The 23,644-nt window shown below is 37.7% G+C and overlaps 1 protein-coding gene and 3 long non-coding RNA genes across 6 annotated transcripts; 2 read left to right on the forward strand and 2 right to left on the reverse strand.

Moving 5' to 3' along the window:
- Nucleotides 1-1,674: 1,674 nt before the first annotated feature.
- LOC144987083 (uncharacterized) lies at nt 1,675-5,249 on the forward strand. Its single transcript, XR_013650948.1, has 5 exons — nt 1,675-1,798; nt 2,332-2,366; nt 2,833-2,990; nt 3,321-3,416; nt 4,767-5,249. It is a non-coding gene; the product is annotated as an uncharacterized LOC144987083 (long non-coding RNA).
- A 5,237-nt stretch (nt 5,250-10,486) lies between these two features.
- On the reverse strand, nt 10,487-13,436 carry LOC105357876 (uncharacterized). Its single transcript, XR_013651093.1, has 4 exons — nt 13,376-13,436; nt 12,824-12,899; nt 11,774-12,732; nt 10,487-11,653 (listed from the first exon to the last, which is right to left on the reverse strand). It is a non-coding gene; the product is annotated as an uncharacterized LOC105357876 (long non-coding RNA).
- Nucleotides 13,437-14,338: 902 nt separating this feature from the next.
- On the forward strand, nt 14,339-17,606 carry LOC111947097 (uncharacterized). Its single transcript, XR_013651094.1, has 5 exons — nt 14,339-14,478; nt 15,337-15,439; nt 15,596-16,331; nt 16,571-16,789; nt 17,235-17,606. It is a non-coding gene; the product is annotated as an uncharacterized LOC111947097 (long non-coding RNA).
- LOC105353901 (G2/M phase-specific E3 ubiquitin-protein ligase-like) lies at nt 17,589-22,580 on the reverse strand. 3 transcript variants are annotated; one of them, XM_023953221.2, is made up of 12 exons: nt 22,455-22,580; nt 21,586-21,703; nt 21,331-21,449; nt 20,911-21,220; nt 20,694-20,785; nt 20,298-20,345; nt 20,004-20,050; nt 19,839-19,931; nt 19,424-19,734; nt 18,802-19,312; nt 18,487-18,701; nt 17,589-18,028 (listed from the first exon to the last, which is right to left on the reverse strand). In XM_023953221.2, the coding sequence occupies exons 2-10, from the start codon at nt 21,695-21,697 to the stop codon at nt 19,128-19,130; spliced, it is 1,317 nt and encodes a 438-aa protein (XP_023808989.1). In that variant the 5' UTR covers nt 21,698-21,703; nt 22,455-22,580; the 3' UTR covers nt 17,589-18,028; nt 18,487-18,701; nt 18,802-19,127. The 3 variants fall into 3 exon arrangements, with proteins under 3 accessions (XP_023808989.1, XP_023808988.1, XP_078792455.1); XM_023953220.2 differs by having other exon boundaries at nt 21,331-21,455; XM_078936329.1 differs by lacking the exon at nt 21,331-21,449 and having other exon boundaries at nt 20,911-21,031.
- Between the last annotated feature and the right edge of the window lie 1,064 nt (nt 22,581-23,644).

The raw sequence follows: 23,644 nt of genomic DNA on the forward strand, positions 1-23,644 counted from the left end.
ACAGGTTTCTGATTTGTGATACCTTGAAGTGAGGTCACTTTGCAAACTGTGGTGTAGACAGCAAAGGCTCCAAAATGGATCTTGTCCTTAGACTGTGGGAGAAGATGTCAAATAGGTCCGACTATAACAAGGTGTTTGAGAAGGTTTGGGGTGCCTCTGATATGTTGAAGAAAAGTTTATTTTATAATCAAATTGTCCTTTATTACTTTCAAGTATGATAGTAATAAGTTTCTCTACATACTGGAAATGTTTATTTATTTATTTTTTTTTTTTTTTACCTACTGAAGAAATTCCTTTGGACCACTGATGTAGACATTATATTTTTGGTATTTTGTCTTACAGGTGGGTGGGATGTAATCACTTGTCCGAGTGGAATTGTGCACTAGGTAAAATTTAACCTTCGAGCGGAGAGTCCACGTGACTTTGTTGATATGTTGCTGTCGTGGAAGCACTTCCCTAATGTTATAGTCTATCACTATGCGCGGAGACTGGCATTGCATGCTAACCACATGGCTGCCTGTGGTATATGTGGAATATTTGGACCTTTTAATGGAAGGTTACTGGATTCAACACCACAGAAAATCCAGCAGGTCTCAGAGTGCAAGGTTCTTGTAAACATGTCGTGGCTGAGAAATTTAAAGATGCCAGCTGACAAGGACGGACATCTACTCACTGGACCCTCACAGCATTATACTTTAAATTACGTATTCCATCAAGGCAACAGCAAAGACAGAACAGACGCTCCAAGGATACTTGAGCTTGTCACTGTAAACCCGAACAGTCCAATGAGCTCAAAAGTTTTATAATCAAAGAACTCAAAAGTAGCAACCAAGTCAAGTCAGCTTATCCCTGTGAGCCGATTCAACTTTGACTTGTTATATCTTTATTGGACTAAAACATTTTGAGTAAATGAAACCTTGGTGTCACAACTTGTAAGCAAAGAGAGACGTGATTACGTCATAAAGAAATGCCACCAAATTGAGAAGATTCTGTAAAATGCAGTGGCACAGCGGTTAGTGCTCCTGACTCGGAACAAAAAAAACCTCGGATCAAGCTTGGGTACTGGTGACAGCATTCCTTTCTGTGTGGTGTTTGCATGCAGTGGAAATCCGGCTTTTACTCACCATAGGTCTGGTTAGTGAAAGTGCTAAATGTCAACTCAAGCAATTCTAAGTTCGGATTAACTTATATTATTGAGTAAGATAACGTTAAAAAAATTTGTCCATTTCCATACGATATTTGAGTTGACTGAACTTATTCGGGTTTACAGTGTGGGCTTGCTGTACTTGTCAACAGACAGTGGAGCAGCTGTTCTCAGGAATGAGGAAAAATAATTACTTTTTAAACATGACAACCCCATCAACCCATATATTTCTTCAAAGAAATATACTCCATCACTACAATGGCAAAAAACCAAAAGGCTATGATCCAGTACGGCCACATTGTTCCTTCGGCTGTGAAGATGCAAACTGACATCCATGGGAGGGTTGTCTTATCACTGTAAACCCGAATATTCCAATGAGCTCAAAAGTTTTATAATCACTGAACTCAAAAGTAACAAACAAGTTGAGTCAGCTTAAAACCTATAAGCCGATTCAACTTTTGCCACAGTTATATCTTTATTGGACTGAAACATTTTGAGTAAATGAAACCTTGGAGTCAAAACTTATGAGTAATGAGACCTGATGACGTCATAACGTACGCCCATGAACGTGAACTCAGCCACAGAAGTCTTCAAGATGGCGGAGGTCTGATGCGAGTGTCAACTGGCCCAAGTTGATAACGCACATACGTCTAGGTAAGTCGTATTATTTTATTTTTTATTATATTTTATGACTTTCGCCTCTGTATTATATATTTGTTGCTTCTTTTGATGTTCCTTCTAGTATATCCTTTGTATTCATGACGTGCTCCACGAGTTTGTATGTATCTTCGAATAATATTTGTTCTGAATTTAACAATTATGTATGTTTTGCAGTATCATGTCATCAGAGAATTATTGCTTGTGGTTAAAAGAAGTTGTTGGGGCAAAGTTTCAAGTTTTACGTTTACCGAGTTGGTTGGCGCACATTTTAAATTATCTAACCGTTACTACTAGCTAACCGTTACTACTAGCTAACCGCTAGCTAGCCCTGGCAGAGCGGCTGCCACAGCCACATATACGACTCGGTGGGAGTTGCCTTTTTTTTCTACTACATTTTACCACAGGCTCTGTGATTTGGTAATCGTTATGTTTTTCTGTAACTTGTATTTCACGTAGTAACCTAATAAATGCAAATGTGGGCTAAGCTAACTGCCTTACGCTAACTTGTTCTCGTATCTTATTTTTAGTGAACCGGCGGTGCGTTTGAAAAATAAGAGCGGAGGTAAGTTTGGATTGTAGTTAACATGGCTGCAATATTTAAGACACGGGCAGCTCTCAGTCCAATGAATCCTCCTGGAGAACATTTGACATTATTGACAAATTAAATTAATTATGAATAAGTAAAAATGTCCAACCTACCTTAAGTTAATGTTATGTAGCAGTTATAACTTTGTCCTGAATTGGGCTCGAGTTAAAGTACTAAATGTATGATATAGTTTGCTTAAGACTCAAAAAACTGTATTTTGGCCCCTGGTTTGGTTGTGATTTGTGTTTCACAATGTCAAATATTTTAATATAACAGTTTTGTCTCTTCCTAAAACATCCATAAAATATTAATATGCATCCTAGATTACATATTGTGGACAGAGTATTGAGGCTATTGTAAAATGCAGCAGTTTTTCCAAGCTACCAGTAGCTTGAAAAAGCTTTAAATTGTGTTTAACATTTTATTTTTTTATTTTTTGTAGATGTGAGCTGAGTTTCATCGCATCACAAATGTCAACCTGCGAAAACAGTTTTATTTTGACCTGGACAGACAGACGCCACGGATGCTGATCTTTTTGAGACAGAAGGCAGCACGAACCGGAAGGCTCTATGCGACATTCTGCACCTCTATGATAAACAGGTGAGGTGTAACTGCATGGCATAATCCAGATTATGCATTAGTATAGCTAAAAGAAGGGGCTGACTTGGATCGGTTCATATTAATCACTGAGCGTTTCTAATTCAGTGACTGACTGTAAATGTTTGCTTCACTGGAGAAAAAAACATCAACGTTGATCCCAATGCATTTGTAAATATGAATGTAATGTCATCTTATGTTTGGTGTATTTTTGAAATAACTGTACAATTTTAAGATAATTAAAAAGACTAAATGAACTGATCTGAGCCAGACCAAAGGGTGCAGTCATTTGAAATATGTTTGCCATATTAATTTGTATTTGTCTCTGTGCAGCAAGAGCAGACTGCTGATGTTAATGGTATTCCTGTCCTGTACTGGCTTCCCATATACAAACGTGAGGAGGACCCACAGTTCTTCAAAGTTTGGAATGTAGGTACTTTATGATGGATAATGTTTTATTCACTAAATAGTACCAGTGACAGTGTGCTGGTTAATACTCCAGCTGTGTGGGTAATATAACTTAACCAGAAAGTCATGCCAAAGCAATGTTGTGAGGTAAAGCACATAGTCTCCTAAAATATTGCACTCCAGCTCATCTGTGCTCCTGTACCTGACCGTGGACCTCGCCTCTGACTCGTCTGGGGCCCACAGCCGTCCCCTATTTCATCTGGATGACGCCAATCTGCTGGACTTTAAAAATGCAGTTGTTGAACTAGAAAATGTAATTCTTTAAGAGTTCTGGAACATCGCCTGTCCGTCCTGGGGGAGGAGTCTTTTTTTATTTATTTTTTTAAAGGAGTTTTCCTTACTGTGTAAGAGGGATCTAATGGCAGGGATGCCCAGTTTAGTTTAGTCTGTTTAGTTTAGCCAATACCTAATGTATTATGATTTCATGTTCTTGTACAATTGCCGGTATGAAGCCCATGGAGACGACTTTTGTTGTGACATAGGACTATATAAATAAAATTGAACTGAATCTTTGCTCTTAAGTTGCATTGGCAAGAAGGGGATTCTTTCCAGCAGGTTGTGTCATTTTTATGGAGATGTTCTGAGCTGTAGTTGAAAAACTGCCCAATAACAAAGACACAACCTGGTGGAGAGTTACGAGTGCTAACTGTGAGAGCATGACATCAGGAAAGAGTTCCAGAGGGTGAATACTAGGTCAGCAGCTGGGTCGGATGGAATTCCTGGACGTGTCCTGAAAGGTACTGACCATCTAGCACAAGCTGAGAGTTATGTTGGTGAAACTGGTTAGGTGGAGGGAGGGATGGGGTTTGGGTGAATAAATGTGATCCTGTTTTCAGATTGTCATGTTACAAAAGCTTTTGTTTATTTTTTTGTGTACAGTGCCTTATGGAATCATGATGATTCTTACATATAGTCTTATTTTGATTTCATTTGATTTTGTATTATATAAGCTCTGTTCTTCCAGATCCTTTTCAAGCAATAAATCAATCTCTACATGACTTTAGTTAAAGATCACTGTATTGAATTAAGCAAATGTGATTTAAGTGACGTTTTTGTTTTATTTTCTGTCTTTTTAATCAATGCATTTCATCATTTCTGTAATGAGTTTGATAAATGTTTAAATTATTTATTGCTTTGACTACAATGCTTGAAATCATTAATTTAAATCAACTTTAATAATTTTCCTGATGTGTAATTTCTGACCTTCTCTTAAAATGTCAATTTCAGGTTGTAGTTTTTGCATAAAGTTTTCTTCCCTCAAACGATCAATTCTCTCTCTTTAATACTACACTGTTTTTTTTTTCTTTGCAGATTAAAGAGTCACCAGAGGCAGACATCAGCAGCACCTCTGTTGGCATTCTGACCGTCAGCAACAACAATACAAGTTCAGTGCATTTCTGTCCGCTCAGTACAGCAGTTGTGGTGGAAGATGAGCTTGTGGTAGGCGACATTCCTAAATGGGTATTTTTTTGAGCGCTAATGTTTGTAGGGAAAGGGCAGCCTAAGAAAATACAGTTTTATGTAGGAAAAGTGTAAAAAAAAAAGGCTAATAAACAATTTTTTCTTTTCTTGAAATGTAAGAATGCTCTTTTTTATAAAGATGTATAAGGAAATGGTGTAAAAAAGATTAGTGCTCATTTTTTGCTTTTCTTGAAGACTGATTGTTTTTTTTTTTTTTTTATGGCTTGTGCACTTTTCTTAACACAAATTGTGCAGTGTTTTACATTTTCTAGTACCACAAGTTGTTCAAATGTACTTGTGTAAGGTGGTTTAAAAATAAACTTGCAATTACAATTCTGCCTCAGTTTTTCTTTTGTAAGAATGGTCCTGACTAAGAAGGATAAAAAAGGCTTAGTTTAGACTTCAAATGATTAATTTTGAGTTGAGATATATTAAAGTTTTTTAGTTCATTGACTAATGTATTAAGGTTCAATAAAAACAAAATATTCTAGTTTAGTAAAGTAAGAATCTTTAAGTTAGTTAAATAAAAAGTTATTGTTTACTTTTAGTTAAATTTTTTTATTTTATTCAACTCAAAGATTTTAAGTTCAAATAACTTATACTTTTTAAGTAAGTCAACTTAAAAATTATTATGTAATCTGTTTCCTCAAAAATTTTGAGTTCACTGAACTTATTCGGGTTTACAGAGGTATGCTATTATATTAAATGTTCATGTACTTTTGTTTAGATTTTATCCTTATCTCAATTTACATAAAAGTTTTTTAAAATTTTCAGTAGCCCCTGCCCGGGTTGGAACGCAAAAAGGAACCTCTGCCAGTAACCAAGACGAAGAACCACCTCAGAAGCCTCTGGAGTGTCAGTCATTGCTATTTACATATAGTACAGAGAAAGTTGACATTTTATAACTACTAAAAATAACAATGAAATGGAAATTAAGCACCATAAATGAGCAGAAGGATGTCACCAGTATCCATGGATTGTTACCTGACATTGAATACTGGGGTCAGAAACTTGTAGAGGAACAGGAACTAATGGTAGAGTACACCTGCGGTTAACATCCACACACGCCTCCAACACGTTGGCAAGCTTTCCAACAAATAGCCGTGTACTAATAGAGGCTTTTTAACCCCATCCTGAGTGTTTTACGGACTTCACTTTTATCGTTTTGATAATTTTTTTATGTATTTGTTTACGTTAAAAGATATGGCGAGGTTTTGCAGTGCACTTGCAAATTTTCATGAAATTATGTGATAAATTAGAAATTTTCAGTGCTTAAAAATTCTATTCTGGTTATAACCTACACAGGTTATAGCTTTAAAGAGTTTTCTTTTTTACTTCCAATAGTTGAACCAGGTCCTGGATATTTTGACTATTTTGACTTGTTCTGACTTTTGGAGTCTGGGTTTAGAACAGAATGTTGATGGGATGGTAGGCATAGAGAATACGCTGTGATAATTATTCATAAAAAATATTATAGTGTTTTAAATTAAAACACTTGCGATATGTACTATACTAGATCCTCAAAAGTTGTCTGAAGGTCATTGAGAAGGTAAATAAGCTCTTTCACAAATTCAAACTATTATCATCACTTGTAGCTGTAAAGATGACAATCACTTGTTTTTGCTGCTAACAGCCATGTCACTACCATTTGGTTCCCACTAATATCAGCAAACCCGATGGAGAAACTTCCGGTAAAACTCTTGTTTTTGTAAGCTAATGCTGAATTGGATATTTTAACAATGTTTTGCTATTGATGTTTTTTTACAGGACAATGCAGCCAGTCTCCAGTGGATCATCATCCCTGTTTTTGTTCCTGGACACTGGATCCTCTGTGTAAGCACATTTGTAATTTATTTTCTTATTGATCCAAACAACATAAAATAAATTGGTATGCTTTTAACATTTAACAGCTACTGAGGCCACAGGGAAGAGAGATTTTCTATCTAGATCCCCTAAGTGGCAGCGGTTGGAGAGATGAGAGTAGAGCACATCCAATCGCCGGGCAATGTCTGTTCTGGAGTTCAGTGTTAAACCCCTTGTCTTTTTTTTTAAGATCTATGGTTCTGTGTTAATTGATTGATGATAAAAAAAATATCTACTCATTAGGCCTGCACAATAAACCGCAAATTTATCGTTATTGCGAAAACAGGCTTTGCAACACACATATTGCTAAGTCGTCGGATATTGCAATAAATAGTTACCTTAAATGTGCTATAACTATCTTATGGCAGCTTGAAGTATTTAATGAATATCGTGCATATCGTGCAGCCCTACTATTCCTTTTTACTCATTGAACCAATGAAAGCAGAACCTTAAATCCGGTTAGAGTTGGACAATTCTGTTTGAGCCTGTTAAAATAAATTACCGTAATTTCCGGATCATAGAGCGCACCCATCCATTTTCACATGTTTAACTTCTTTTGTACATACACAAGCCGCGTCAGTGTACAAGCTGCATGCATTACGCAACATGGCCAGCCTGACAAATCATATCCTGACTCCCATGCTGAGTGCAATTCATTAGCACACTGTAAGAGCACATAGCATTGCATCAGCTCATGTATTTGAATACACCCACATCCGCCAAACATCATGGATCTCTATTCCGTTCACAAGTTCCTCAGTTATGTTTTTTTTATTTTATTTTAGTTTTTTTTTACTTATTGACAATCTAGGTATCATACAAAAAATTACAAACAGTAACCATATAATCAACATTACATCCCTCAGTTATAATGAGGAAATTTACATCCGCGATTCCCCATTTCCCATGAGTCTTAGGGGCTAAAGGCGGGTCTAACCCCCGGCTTGCCACACTGTTGTCAGTGTTTAAAGAATCAGCAGCAGTGGATGGAAGGGCGAACGGGAGAGCATCTCTCCTTCCACTTGTGTTGCGGCAGCATTATGGTGGTAACGGGGCTGGCTAAAAAAACACACCAGTAAAATAAAGCAGCGGCGACTGAAAAGCGCGCGCCTCAGCGCGATGCACGTGCGTCAGAAGTTTCCTTCCACAACAAACACTGTTGCTCCGCGGACGCCTCTGCGCTCCGCGCTCGCCAAGCGGGCTCTTTGTCTCCCCTTCCTATCTTCTCCGACACCTCTGGCCAGGGCGGCTCCAAGGAGGAGCGCTTCGTCCCCATTGTGCCGGTGGACGGAGCGAATCGTGTCTGTGCAGAGCAATCGGACTTAATACTGAACGTTTTGTGGATGAGGGGCGGATGCGATGTTACGTGTGGGAGCCTTCAGACTGCCATCGGTCCTGCAGCTCAATGTGAACGAGCAGCAGGAGAACATGTCTCCAGCTCACACGGTGGCTTTGAGCTTTTCAATGTAAAATTCCGCTCAGTCCAAACGATCACGTCGATTTGTATTTCCAGTCGTGTCCCAACAAAATAAAGGCTCATTTTTCCCCCATGACTTTCAGTACCCTCTGTACATTGTCATGGGGGAAAAATGCGATTTTGTGTCGAGTGAATTCAAGACACTTTTAGGTTGTGGCACAAACTAACCTACTCTCTATTTATTTCTTTAAAAGAAAACATGCAGCAAATTAGAAGATGGTGGTGTTCTTTATCTAATAACTAACTTTCCAATGCCGTAAGTGGTCTTTATATGATCCCAGGTTCTGCTCCCACTAAAATCCTTATGTTTTTATTCCATATTTTACTAAAAACTCTATGGATTGATCTTCTATTAAAATTTTGATAGTGAACATTCATCGTCATTGAAAGACACTCAAGTAAGTCCTATTTTCACTTAAAGACAGGTTCCAGTATTTCTGCATTTTTTTCACCCTTGCAGAGGTGGGAAGAGACTTAATTCCTGAAATTAAACATTTGAATCGCCAAACAAACATGTCTTCTGATTACCATTGTAGCAGAGGAAATGTGTTGAATTTGCACAGGAAATTGTCTCCCACTCACCCTTGGAGTTTTTCTATATTGCCTCACAGTTCTTTCCATCCTTTGGTTCTCCAATTTCCCTCTTTGTGTCGCTGTCATTGAACTGCAGACCAGACAGAGACCAACGCCATCTGTCGTTGTTATGCAAACCAATCCAAGCATTCTTTGCCTTCTCAGCGGGTTTTCTGAGTTGGTCCATGTTTGCTGTGCTGCTCACTGTGGCCAGATCCGTGTGAAATTCCCTGCAGAACCACAGAGCTTCAGTCCAGTCCACGTTCTGACAATTAAAGTGATATTTGTGCAACTGACATGTGAAAAAACAGAATAGATCTGAGAGAAAAACAAAAGTTACATCAAGAAAAGTCTGCTTGTCAACAATAGGACTAAATGTAAAAAAAAAAAAAGTGTATACTCTTAACTTAGCATTTACTCTTTTGCGGTAAAAAACATTACATCTGAAAATCCATTTCCCACCAAGAAGAAAGACAAACAAAGCAAATTTCATTTTGAACTGAAATAATTTTTAAGCTTCAGAAAAATAAAAGAGCTCATTAAAGTAATCCTTATTTTGAACTTTTATTTTCAAACCACATTGACTTTTACTTTTTTACGTCATTTATTCTTTATATTTTCCATCTGAGCTAGTTTACATAAATATTCAAATGATCTGTTATGGAGGGACATTTACATGACTCTGTCCTGATGACAAATATACCCTATTTAACTCTAAAGGTTTAAAATTACACATTTATTGGTAAACAAATTTATTCCTTAAACACATAAATCATTTACAATTTACTGTTAGGATATGAAAGTTATTTATTATTAAAAAGTATAAACCATTTTCTGATGTTAAAGTATAAAAATAAATGTGTTTTTACATTAATTAATTTTACATTAATTGAAATATGACTCCTTTTTATTTCTTTAAATGGGTTTTTATTTTGTTTCATGTTAATTCTCACACGAGATTAAAATTTATTTAAAAAACAAAAATATATGAATGGGAAATACTTAAGTACACAAATGCGTTTTTATTGCAGTGCATTAAACGTAAACACATGTAAATATATTCCTTTGATTTGATATTTCATCTGAATCTGTGGACAGCCTGAACTAACAGCTGTTTACTTAATAAACCCATCAAATATTCACTCAGCAGGTACTTTCTTACCTTCAGTCTGATCTTCCACCTTCTGCTCTGATGTGTTGATGTGAAATGTTGACAGCATCAGTGCATCTTTGTAATTTATCACCTTTAAATCATAAATATTTGAATAGAAAGTTGCCTCAAACACATTAGCTGGATCATTACAGAAGGTGACTGTTGTGTTTCATGTTAGAGGCTGATTTGAATCTCTTCCTGCATGAGTTCCCTCTGCTCACACAGAGGTACATAATGGTTGACAGTGTTTACCTGCTATACCACAGGAAATATGGTGATGTGATTCAAATTTTACTGAGAAGGGAAGGTTTTCATCTCTTGAAAGCCAAGAGAGCTCTATTTATGACAGGCAGGCAGACAGGCCTCCAGTTTTAGTCAAACTAAAGTTTCTGCCAGTTATTTGTTTTTAGGTTTCAAAATGTTTAGACTTTCATAAAGTTTTTTGTGTGTGAAACTATTTTGTTTAGACTTTGTCCCTTCCTTTAATGACTTGTCATTATATTTATCAGTTTTCTTCCACGGATTGAGCTGATGTCCCCAGACATAAAAAACCTTTTCAATATATTCGTATTATTAAAGAGATGATATATGTGAGCTGGTGTGTGTAATGTTTATATTATGGTATTAAATAAATCTTCATCAAAAACATGTGCTGGTGTCATGGTGCCTCTGTCAGCTACCCTCCCCCTCCCGTCTCTGCTCTGCTCCGGACGCGACCAGCTGGTTCCACTCACCTCATCAACTCACCACATTCTTAAGGAGATCCAAATCTCACCACGGATGTTCCATGGGTCGCTGTCGACCATCCTCGCTCCCCGTCCAAGCCACGGATCCTGCCGAAGTCTCGTGCTCAGGTTCCGACTGCCGTAACCTCCAGCCAGCCGCCGCGCCGCATCAAGAATCCTGTCATTCACTTATCAGTTGTGAATTAAGCCATTTCCATGTATCTGAGTGTCCTTCCGGGTTCCAGCATTTGGGTCTGCCGAGACCATAAAAGCGAGACCATAAAAGCTGTTTTTCTTTCTGAAGCTTTTTCTTCTTGTCTTTTGTCGAAATAAATATACACATAAACTGCTTTAATGTACTTTTTATTGTGTTATAAAAGAATACAACAAAAAAACACACCACCCAATTAAATCCCAACATAAAGGAATAATCTGTCAATACTTTAAAACAAAATTCAATAAACCTTGAATGAAAAGGACAGTTTTAGGATGAATACAACCATTACCAGGTAAAAAATACAGTGTAAACATAATTGCTGATCTATTTTATTTTCTCTTAAGAAAACTCTATGCAGGTAAAATAGGAATCAGTGAATAACTTTTTACTTTGAACAGAAAAAGTTGAACTTCTCCTCATCATGTTTCTTGAACCACTTGTGTTCTCCTCCTGTCTCCATGGCTCCTGACATGTCACACTCATTCACCTGTCCAGGTGAGTTCCAGTTCTTGTAGTGGACCACCTCATCACTGACCCAGAACCAGAACCCCAGAGAGCAGGTGTAGCGCAGTCCAGTCCACACAAAGGGAGAGGAGGCATTCTTGGTTTTCTCCTGGACCCATCTCTGTTCATCCATGTTAGTGATGGTGACCAGGTCATGGTGGTGATGTCTGCAGTAGTATAAGGCCTCCTCCCAGGTCCTGTTCTCTTTGATCAGGATCACATGATCTGAAGGAGAAAAACATGCATTAAACCAGGTCATTTTTTCTTAATGTATATTAATATTTTCTGTGAAACATTTACTGATTACAGGATAGATGTGCTGATCACATTGTCACAGTGTCTCACCTTCATAACAGAAGAAGGGTTTCCCATCATTACCATTGTTAGTTTTTGACATTCCTGATTGAGTTAACATGGCATATTTATTACCACCTCCATAATTGTTTTCATCCCACTGTCTGAAAGAGAAACTGCTGCCATCGGACCACTCCCAGGCATCATTGAACAAACCAATGTAAACAAAATCATAAGAACTAAAGTGTTGCTCTATAACTTTTTTCAGTTTTTCATCTCGTAGCTGCTGCAGTCCACTGACCAGGTCAGTGTGTTTGTCCCTGCAGAACCTCTGAGCTTCAAACCAGGTCATCCTGTCTTTAATGAAGTAAAATCTCTCAGATGTGTTGCTGTCTGGTAAACAAACAACAGAAATAAAACAAACAAACAAACAAACTTACATCAAAGACTTCTTTTCTTAAGCAGGAACATAAATTCTGCAGCCTAAACACTTGAAAATATTTTTTTTCTAGAATCCATTTCAGCTCCATATTTTGTCCAAGTTTAAATAAACAAACAATCAGGCAAAGTGAGAAACTTGTTTTTGTTCACAGATATGTATCTACAAAGAGAAAATAACACAGCAGTGTTCTTACCATTATAGCATATAAAGTGTTTATCAGCGCCACACCCATGATCCACCCATGTGAGGTTTTTCCTTATAGCCCCACAATACTCATTTACTGTGCTAGATTCACCAAAACCCCAGTTAGTTTCATTGAACTCCAGTCCAGGCAGAGACCAGTGCCACCTCCTGTTTGTTGTTTGGGGTCGGTACAGGCCGATCCACGCTTCTGGATTTGGAACAACGTTCTTTGCTGCTTCCCTGAGCCTCTTCATGTCTGTCATGTTAGTCACTGTGGCCAGGTCGGTGTGATGTTGGATGCAGTACTGCTGGGCCTTCTCCCATTTCATTGCTTTATTCACATATTTATACTCATAGAGCTGACCTGTGATGGAACAAGACTGAGCTGAAAAACACAACAGTGAGACAGTCAATGAGAACACAAACTTTTCATATCTCATTAAAATAAAACAGTTTAAGATCAAAAACATTCTTACCCATCAGAATGAGCAGAATCAGACTCCACTGCATGTCTGCTCTGTCAGACTGATTACCAGTTTGACTTTAGTGTTTCTTCATCCAGCAGAGTTAAAGAGCAAAAACAGAACAGAAGCCAACACAATAGCTGTTACAGTTCTATTCACATAAGAAAAAATGGGTTGAGATTATTTTTAAGCTAAAACTCTGGTTAAAAAGATATGACTCATTCAAATTTAGCAAAACAAAAGATTCATTTCTAGTAGAAAACTCTGATGGACAGAAAACAGGAATTTTCGATACTTTAAGTAATGTTACTAATAAACAGGGAAATATACGTGGAAAGAAAACAAATATGGCCTATGGAGCTTTATATATCTAGAGCTACAGTAAAAATGTTCAAAGACTCTTAAGCACCAGAAGTACTCTGATCCATTAATTGATGGAAAATTGAAAGAAAATGATGAATTTGAACAGTTTCCTTAGTTTGTAAACATTATTTATAAATAATAACACAGTAATAGATCTTTTGGACACATTATTTCAAATTTGTAAGCAAAGTAGAAACTTACGTGCCCCGTGCTTCCTGGACGAGGATGTTTGGTTGACTGACACTCAGCACTGTTCAGCACTGCTCTCAGTCATCCTTTCAGACTTTAACACACCTGTTGATGCCACACCTCTTACAGCATTTGAATTGTATAAACATAGGATGGATGCTTTTATGGAATTTGCTTATTGATAAGAATACTTTATGGTTTGAAATACAAGACCCTTAATGCTGCACGACAAAAGAAGCAAATGTCAATCCAGACAATAAAGTGTGATCTGGTTAAAGGAATAGTCTCATTTATGTCAAGCAACCATATTGAAAAGTAGAAAAATTAGGATGAAAAAAAAGGTTTCCTGTGTTTTTGTGGTGTAATTGTCATGCCACTTTTGAAAACCAGTAAACAATCTGATGTTATTAATTATTTGTGACCTGTAATTAATTCGTAATTTATTTATTGTTTACTTATTAATCAACCCTAATAAGCGTAATTTCTATGAATTTTCAGTTAAATTCCTGACAGTACAGCAGAGTAAAATAATAAAATACTGCTAAAAAAGTGCCTTTATGGTTTTTTTTCAATATAATATACTATTATGGTCAGTGTGGAACAAGGGGGCGTGGCTGACCTTTTCCTTCATCTCATCACCATGTCTTTAAAAGCCTGCACCCTTCTCTTTCTCCCTGCCGGATTATTGCAATTCGTTAGCAATTCAGTAGCTCTGTCTTACGGTGGCCGAGAACCGCCATTGCAGCAACAACAAAAGAAGTGCTGCAAAAAAAAAAAGTTACAGCAAACATAAAAAAATACAACTGCAAAAACAAAAAATTACCTGCAATTACCAAAAAACCGCTGCAAATAACCGCCATCCCAGCCATCACAAAAAAATGTACTGCAAACAAAAAAAAGCGATCATATCCAAAAAAGTTGCCTCAACATCAGAAACACTGCAGACATTAAAAACGTCTAACGGAAGTGAATCTTGAAAACACCAGTGACGTCACGACTGATCGGAGATCAGTTTGCAGATTTATACACCAGAAGTGCATTGGTTTTTGCTATATTCACTGCTGCGACAAGGAGGAAAACAGGAGTACGAATCAGAAAACGGACGAGAGAGTGTGGTAAGTGAAAATATTAGTATTCATTGTTACTATGTGTACTTTTGATATTATTCATTAGGCCAGGTAGCCTCAGGTTTATGTCGGTTTATTGTTAGCTTCGGCTAACGCTAGTATACAGAAAGATCACTATTCATTCTGCGTTCACGCCAAACGCGATTCACGGGGCAAATTTGCGTTTGCCGCCTGTCCTTTGCCGCGCGGCGAAGTCTCTGTTCAAAAATGTGTTTCTGTGCTTGATTATGCGGCCGCATATGCATTAGCTATAAGCTAATGTTTTTAGCCTGATCCTTTCTTTCATTAGGCAGTGTCTATTTATCTCACACAACGCATGGAAGACGCAGGTTGTGTTGAGAGATCAGATTAATTGATTATTAAAAGTTCTACAAAAACATCAGTAATCACGTCTCCATTCAGGGTTCATTGGCGAACGAGCGAGCTCCACCAGTGCCGCCAGCCCCCATGCTACTCGCTGACTGGCAGACGGAGAGCTGCTGCCTTTCAGCTAATGTTTTTAGCTTTCAGCTAATGTTTTTAGCTTTCAGCTAATGTTTTTCGCCTGATCCCTTCATGGAGCGTGTTTGTTTATCTCATTTACAACGCATGGAAGACGCAGGTGTTGTGGAATTTGTCTGTAAATATTTTTTTTAATGGGGAGGGAGGTTACCGGTAAGTGAAATATTTTTGTTGATGCGAATTTCTTCTTATTTGTTTTTAGCCAAATATGATAGTGTTTAATGAATAGGTTGGGTTTATATAGTGTGCATTTTATTATATGAATATGTATTTAAACAGAGGGATTTTTGAGAAAGTACCTGAGTGAATTTTACACTTTACTTTCTATGCTTTATCATTTAACAGGTCATGTTTTGTCCTTTCTGTGGGGTGAACCTTCCATGCATCCTGGTATACTGTAGCTCATGCTACAGAAATGTCAGGTTCCTATTGAGTCTTCAAGATGAAGGTACTTTTTTTCAGACTGTTAATCATATGAATCATATGAATATGCATCCCTTTTACTTTACATCTTTGAATTATAATGTAACAAAAAATAATTAGCAACTCCCTAGATTAGTCATTTCGAAGCCTCTAATATAGTATCCTCCTTTTAAACCCTCAGGTCATGAAGCTACTTCACTGGATGGACTTATCCAAAAATATTTCACAGAGGGCCATAGTTATGAAATAATAGTTGACTTACTGAAATCAAAACACAACATATCAGTCAGTCTTCGCAATCTAGAACGAAGATTAAAAGATGCAGGCCTGACCAGAAGACTGAACTACACTCCAATTGCTACTCTGAGGACAGTTATTTCTGAGGAGCTAAAGGGATCAGGCCATCTTTTAGGATATAGAGCGATGTGGCAGATTTTGAAACAAAAACACTCTTTTGTCGTCAGACGAGATGATGTGATGCACCTCATGGCAGAGCTGGATCCATGTGGAACAGAGAATCGCAGCAGACCTAGATTTGTTCGAAGGGCATATCATTCAATGGGACCAAACGAAACCTGGCACGTTGATGGGTATGATAAATTAAAACCTTTTGGAATTGCAATAAATGGCTGCATTGATGGCTTCTCCAGAAAAATTATGTGGCTGAATTGCGGAAAGACCAACAACGACCCTTCAGTAATTGCTCAATACTATGTCAACTGTATAGTTGAGCATGGAGTTTTTCCAAAGCGGCTCCGCACAGATTGTGGCACTGAAAATGGCACAATGGCCGCCCTTCACTGTACCCTGAGATCAGAGCATACAGATGAGTTCGCAGGTGCTAAAAGCCACATGTATGGAACTTCAACATCAAACCAGCGGATTGAAAGCTGGTGGTCCTACTTCCGGAAACAAAGGTTTTTCTTGCTTTCAATTTATTTGTTTTATTTGATGATTGTATTTGCTGTATGCATGTAGGCTAATAAATATGCATTCTCCAAATGCATCCACATCATGTTTTTCTGTTATCAAAATTCTTTATTATAATTGAATTATATTTAATTTTTATTCTGCCAAGTTCTTATACTACATTCAATTAAAGCATAATTCTACGTATTAAACTTCATATGTGTAACAAATATTTTTCTCTATGCAGGAGCCAATTTTGGATGGATCTTCTCAGTGACTTGAGGGAGCGACATCTCTTCAATGGCAGCCCTGCACATACAAATTTGGTGCGATACTGCTTCCTGGGAGTTCTGCAGAAAGAACTGGATGAATACAAGCATTATTGGAACACGCACACCATTCGTCCTGTTCGCCAATCCCGGTGCCCATCTGGTAAACCTGAGGCAATGTATTATGTACCTCAAAGGTGAGAATTAACAGTTTTCTTTATAGTATTTTGGTCTTTGTTCCTATTTACTGATAAGAACAAAACATTGTCAGGTGTATTGGGTGTGGGGATTGTGGTATAATTAGGTCCTTTGTAAGGATTTCAACTCCTGAAGTCACTTGTTTTAATTTAAGTATTATAGGTTATTTTAGGTTGAGTATTTTTCTCCACCACCTTCGCCAGATGCTGGGACTCATGGTTTTAATAATTTTGATTATAAAACGTAAACTTTTAAATACACTTTTCCAGTTTTGTAGTACTTTCTCAAATATTTGATACTTAGTTCGGCCTAAGATCAATGCGTGTCTCTGCATTCTTGTTCTGAAGATAATTAGAATGACCATAAAAACAAAAAATATAACAGGAAGGCTTAACTTTTTTGATGTGTTGCTCAGTATTAACACTTCTCTGTATTTGCTTGTAGATTTGATGGAAGCAATTGTGGTTTCCCAGCATCTGCCCAAACCTTAAACCACATCACCAGCATCATGCCAGTGCCAGCAACTCCAGGTGGGGATGAGCATGAAACTCTATTTGGAGAACTGCAACAAGAGAGTGGTCTAAGAGCTCCTGTGCAGTGGGAATCAGCTGTAGAGAACTACATCACCCTAAAAACCATGGCTGGTCTGTAAAACTTAAGGCAGGATTTCTTGAAAACCAGCAGGAGGCAGACTGTCGAGAACTGGATTTGGGCACCCAGAACTAAACAAATACAACCTTTTAATGCATAGTATTGGCTATGTCGTTATTTCTCTGTCATTCCATTTGTCAAATAAAGTTTTCTGTGTCTGAAAAACAGTAGTACAGTATCTTTATTATACAAACAAGCGTACAAAACATAAAAATGCAATAAATAAAAATGCAATTTTTTCAGTGCAACTTGTGTTTTATAAAGTGCAAGAGAAATATAACATTGTTCCATGAAACAAAACTAAACAGGTGTGGCAACAATAGCTTTTACAACAAATGCATTGCTCTAAAAGCACCCAAAGCCAGGGGAATTCTTTATTCCGAAGTCCATGTTTGCTTTAAAGGCAGTATAGGAGTCCAAAAGAGGTATCTTTAAAATGTTGGCACAGGTATTCGCCATTGGGAATTTGGATGTTGAGGGAGACATGAAGTGAAGGCGTGGCAGAGGACTCATACCAGCAGGAGGCACACAGGGCACACCTGCAGCAAACATTAACACCTCCTCCAAGGTCACAGCGCTGTTATCTTCTAAAATCAGAGCATAGGAAAGAAAGTGACAAAGGGCTTTTGAGTGTATTTATAATAACTTTATTTACGAAAAACAACCCAAAGTGGTATGTTAACCACTCACGCATTTCTAAGAAATTTTCTAAAAACCTGCTCTTTGCTCGATTACATTCTTTCCTTTACTATGAATAATATGCACATCCATCTTTGCAAAAGTTTGGATGTTAGTTTTCGTGGGGGAAATGCAGGCACCCTGACTAGGCCAACTCCAGGATTATGTCATAAATTGTGCGACACCCACACAGAGAGTAAGTGTGCGTCTCAGAAATCAAGTCATCCTCATTCTTGCAAGCTCATCAATGTGCTAAAGGTAATACATAATCATATATATGGAGATGGTTTACTCTGCAAGGGTTAGAAGAGCTTAATATAGGCACCGAAACATTTAAATAATTTGTATAAAAACAAAATTCCGTTACCTTCACAATCAAGAAGATAGTCTGCCCAGTAAGTCCTGGCTTTGTCTTCCTGAGTCCTCATGTTGCTGCCTTGTGGACTGAGTACTGGCTGGAACAGATTTTCTACCTGTTCAGCAGACAGCTTCACCTCAGTGTGACAGAGAGCAGGAGTCAAAACTGTTGGATGTTCCTTCAAAGCTGTCAGGAACTGCAGTGTTTCAAGTCCAGCCTTGAATCTGAAATATAAATATAATATGGACATGAAGTTACAGTGCATCATGTGGAAGTAAACAAGCAAGAAAATGGGACAACAAATCTTTTATGTTGAAAACCTACCTCTCGATTGCTGTGCTGTTTCTGTGGATGATGTACCACTTCAGATACTCCTCTACTAGCCGTGTTTTTTCCTCACATGACCCAACACGCCTGAAGCAACCAGCAGTCTGCAACATGGCACTGTTCTGCAAAATCAAGTCCTGCAGAATTTGCACTGAAGGGTGCATTCTGAATCTAAAAGAAGAGACAATAGAGTACTTTACATTTCAAATATGAATAGAATTATAAAAACGGTGATGCCATATGGATCATTTGAAAGAATGGTGTAAGTGGATATAACGCTCTATACTCATATTTACAATTTCACACTCTTCTATCAAGTATCCTCATACCTCTTTTAGGACTTTCCCTATCTCCTCATCTGTTATCTCTCCTACAGATGACTTGAAACTGTCCTGCCCTGAGATGTAACTGATTAGGTTCTTTGAGAGGAAATATGGACCCGGTCCGCCATGTACAATGGACACAGCAATCATCTTGCCTGCTAAATAGTATTCATCCTCTAGGATAGCTGTCCAAGAAAATTCAGAGTTAAAAGTATTGCATCAGTTTCCATATTAAAAAACACTGCATGACTGAAATGTGTTTGTTTTTCCCTTTAAGACATTGTACAAAACAAAACCTGTTGAGTTGTAGACCAGATAGCGGCTCTCCATGGGTCCATCAAATATGGGCCGTTTCTTCAGCTCCTTCATCAGAAGGGAGAGGAATTCTCTCTTGGGACCACCAGTATCGATACCTTCCTCAAGAGTCCCTTCATTGTCAGAGAATTTCACTAAGATGTCTTTTTTCTCTGAAAATGTTGCCCTTTTAAATCCTCTGACTGCTCCATTCCAAATGTCAGAGCGACAGATGTTAAATCTGCTGACAGCTCGATGGTCGATCTCAAGGGCCAGGTTTGCCGTTATCTCAGATATAGATGGTTTGTCCATCCTGTCATCAGATAAATCATGACTATATTACATGATACAGGATAGCAGACATTTTAGACAAGGAAAAATAATAACCACAGTTGAATTTAGTGCATAGTTTCTTACCCTTCATCTTCTTCAATGTCATGGTTGCACTCAACCCTGTCTGAGTCATCCTCATCCTCAATTACAATGGGCGCATAAAGCTCAGTATATTTACTAAGAAATTGAAACACAAATTTATTTTGTTGATGTCTTAATCATGAAATTATAGAAAGTAAAATTTAATACCTATAGCATGTAGTTTCCATTGTGCCTGATGACGTTCCTGGGACCTCCTGTAAGTTAGAAAGTAAGATATGAATAACAAATATAACAAGGTTAGGTTACAGAAGTTTAAGTGTTTTAAGTTGTGGCTAAAATAGGACAGATTTAGAAAGAAAAGACTATTCTACTTTACACAAACATGGATCTGTAGGTCAGTGTGACACATAATTTTATGTAGTTGAAGACACTGATTGTGTGACAGTCTTTTCAGACAAGGCAAAGTGTGAACCATAGACTGTCTTTAGAAGCCACAATTACAGGAGCTGTTGAATCAGTGCCTGGCTCTCCATCTGCAGGTTCCCATAGCTGGAAGTGAAAACAAAATTGTATATTAATATACATCAGTGAGTGCTTGACATCTGATTAATAGATCTAGAGCTGAACAAATTGGAACATTTTTTTGGATTCTATTATTCCGAGTGATTTAAGACAGGAGGAATGATCATTCTCATAGTATAATTTCTCCCAAAAAGTTGTTTTCTTAAGTTCATAAAATATGTGTAGGCCAGGACACTGCAACATCTTTCCATAATTTAAATGATATTTTTGTATGTTTTAGCGCAAAATTATGGCTTCCATGTAAGATTTAGAAGCATTTTCTCTTTAAGTTAGAATTTAAAGTATGACAACTGTAACAACAAAAGTACCACTCACTAATGTATCAGCTGTATTGAATTCTTTAGACCTCGGACTCCTGATGATCACTTCTGAATCTGATGAGTCAGATTCATGGTTGGTTTCCTGAGCTGTGAAGTACAAGAACAGTATAAGAGGAATTTAGACTACTTAAAACAACAGACAATTTTTCTTGAAAAAAACAAATCACTTTAAAAATCTCTTCTTGGTTGGCAATTATTTCACAATTACTTACAAGAGGTAAAGAAATCTTCAGCTGTACAAATGTACAGTGTGATCCTTTGGTAGGCCTTCCCCAATGCCTCCTTGTACTCTTTTAGAGTGAAAGGTACTTCTGTTCCCGGTATATTACAAATCTTTGTACAGTCAGGGTAGAGCAGTGAGTAAGGACCACTTGGTAAATTTCTGTGGAAGGCCTTCAGCTTTTGCTCAGCTGCTCTCTGCAATGCGGTTGCATCCACCTCTGGTTGCACCAAAAGGGGAAGCACTGATCCTCTTACAGCCTTCAGTCCACCATCTTGTAGCCGCATAAGACCTACTGAAATCTACAGGGAAAAATAGAAATACTGACCGTTAACTAGATCAGTGACGCTATAAATACATGATACTATGGACTGTCAACAAGTTATTAGTTTATATCAGCAAAAAGAGTTACCTTCACAAGCTTAAGGTTGTCGTTTAGTGATCTTTTCTTATTTTTGAAAGATCCTCGTCTTTCTTTCTCCTTCAGACTCCGGAAAGTCTGAAATGACTCCAACATACTTTTTCCAGTAGCTTCACCTTCAAATAAAGGTCCAATTGTCAATAAGAAATGACAGAGAAACACAGTGTGCTCAACTATACTCATAAAGTATACAGAGTGTAAAGTATATAAGCCTAATTTTATGACAGAAAGAAACTTTAAACTTACTTGTGCCAGGCTTGTCATCATCAACATCACAAAGGAATTTAATGTTCTTTCCACACGAACAGCAAAACATTGGCTTAGAATGCTGCTGGTGTCCACAAAAAGGACAATACATTGTGATCTGCAAAAACAAAAAGTATATATTGCTTTAGACTTACTTTACATTAACATTTTTGCCATTATTTCTTGTTTTTTGTTGATTTTTTAACACAAGAAAGACATTGTATTTATTTACTAAATTTCATTTTCATTCTGGCCAAATATTACATTTAAATGAGAATACACCGATAACAAACCCATCATGCCTGCAAACTGTGAAATTAAAAAAGTATGTTGAATCTATAAAAAAAATCTCTTAATTTGATGCCTATGCTGTTATTATACATTATTATTATTATTATTATTATTATTATTATTATTATTATTATTATTATTATACAAACAAAATTAAGGATTCTAGTAAATACTAGTAAAACTCATGTAAAAAAGGTTCGGGACCGCTACCATAACCCACTGGCGCCTGTCGGGCTAAGGGGTAATTAGCTTTCAGCTAATGTTTTTAGCTTTCAGCTAATGTTTTTAAGCTGAAAGCTAATGTTTGCTGAAAGCTCTTCCCGGCATATGCGGCCGCATAATCAAGCACAGAAACACATTTTTGAACAGAGACTTCGCCGCGCGGCAAAGGACAGGCGGCAAACGCAAATTTGCCCCGTGAATCGCGTTTGGCGTGAACGCAGAATGAATAGTGATCTTTCTGTATACTAGCGTTAGCCGAAGCTAACAATAAACCGACATAAACCTGAGGCTACCTGGCCTAATGAATAACATCAAAAGTACACATAGTAACAATGAATACTAATATTTTCACTTACCACACTCTCTCGTCCGTTTTCTGATTCGTACTCCTGTTTTCCTCCTTGTCGCAGCAGTGAATATAGCAAAAACCAATGCACTTCTGGTGTATAAATCTGCAAACTGATCTCCGATCAGTCGTGACGTCACTGGTGTTTTCAAGATTCACTTCCGTTAGACGTTTTTAATGTCTGCAGTGTTTCTGATGTTGAGGCAACTTTTTTGGATATGATCGCTTTTTTTTGTTTGCAGTACATTTTTTTGTGATGGCTGGGATGGCGGTTATTTGCAGCGGTTTTTTGGTAATTGCAGGTAATTTTTTGTTTTTGCAGTTGTATTTTTTTATGTTTGCTGTAACTTTTTTTTTTTTTGCAGCACTTCTTTTGTTGTTGCTGCAATGGCGGTTCTCGGCCACCGTACTGTCTGCTCTGTCTGATTTAGTTTTTGTTCCTGAGGAATAAATTGTCAACCTGCCCTCGGCTTCAGTCTCTGCTTTGGGATCCATCCGCTCAACCTAACAGAATAATCCCGCCAACATGGAACATGCCCTCTCTTCCCAAGGGGCTCTTGTTGGACGGCATGACCAAGCACTCCAGGAGATTATGAACACCCTCCAACACCTTTCCACCGGAATACATCGTCTAGGCCAGGGGTGGCGAACACGCAGCTCTCGAGCCGCATGCGGCTCTTGGACAATGAGCATGCGGCTCTTTGCGTCTCGTCATATTTTCCATATACTGTGCCTCATTTCATAATATTTTCCCTCTTAAACCGCAATCAAACCATCAGAGGGTATTAAAGTAAATAATTAATAATAAAAGTAATTTGGCAGTGTGTGTGTGTGTGTGTTTGATTCTGCACCCGACACATACGTGACCGCCACACTCACGTAAAGGAGCTGATCAGATAGGCTACAACTGGCCTGGGGGTTAGCCCCTAAGACTCATGGGAAGGGGGGGATTTTCAGTGTAAAACCACGAGCCAGGTAGCTGTTAGCAGAATTGAGTTGCATGCCGTTTGGCTGAATGAGTGTGTATCGAAGTTACCGGGTTCCTAATGTGAGCAGGAAGGAGAGGACGTGAATGACAGAGTCAGTTAAATTGTAACTCAACACTTGTTGGAATATTACTCCTTAGTATAAACTGATTCATTGCAATGTATTAATATTTAATAAGTTATTTGCTTTTGATGCAAATGTCAGTCATACAAT

This window comes from Oryzias latipes, chromosome 18, assembly GCF_053564925.1.
Source record: "Oryzias latipes strain Hd-rR chromosome 18, Olatipes_Hd-rR_3.1".
NCBI classification, from domain to species: domain Eukaryota; kingdom Metazoa; phylum Chordata; class Actinopteri; order Beloniformes; family Adrianichthyidae; genus Oryzias; species Oryzias latipes.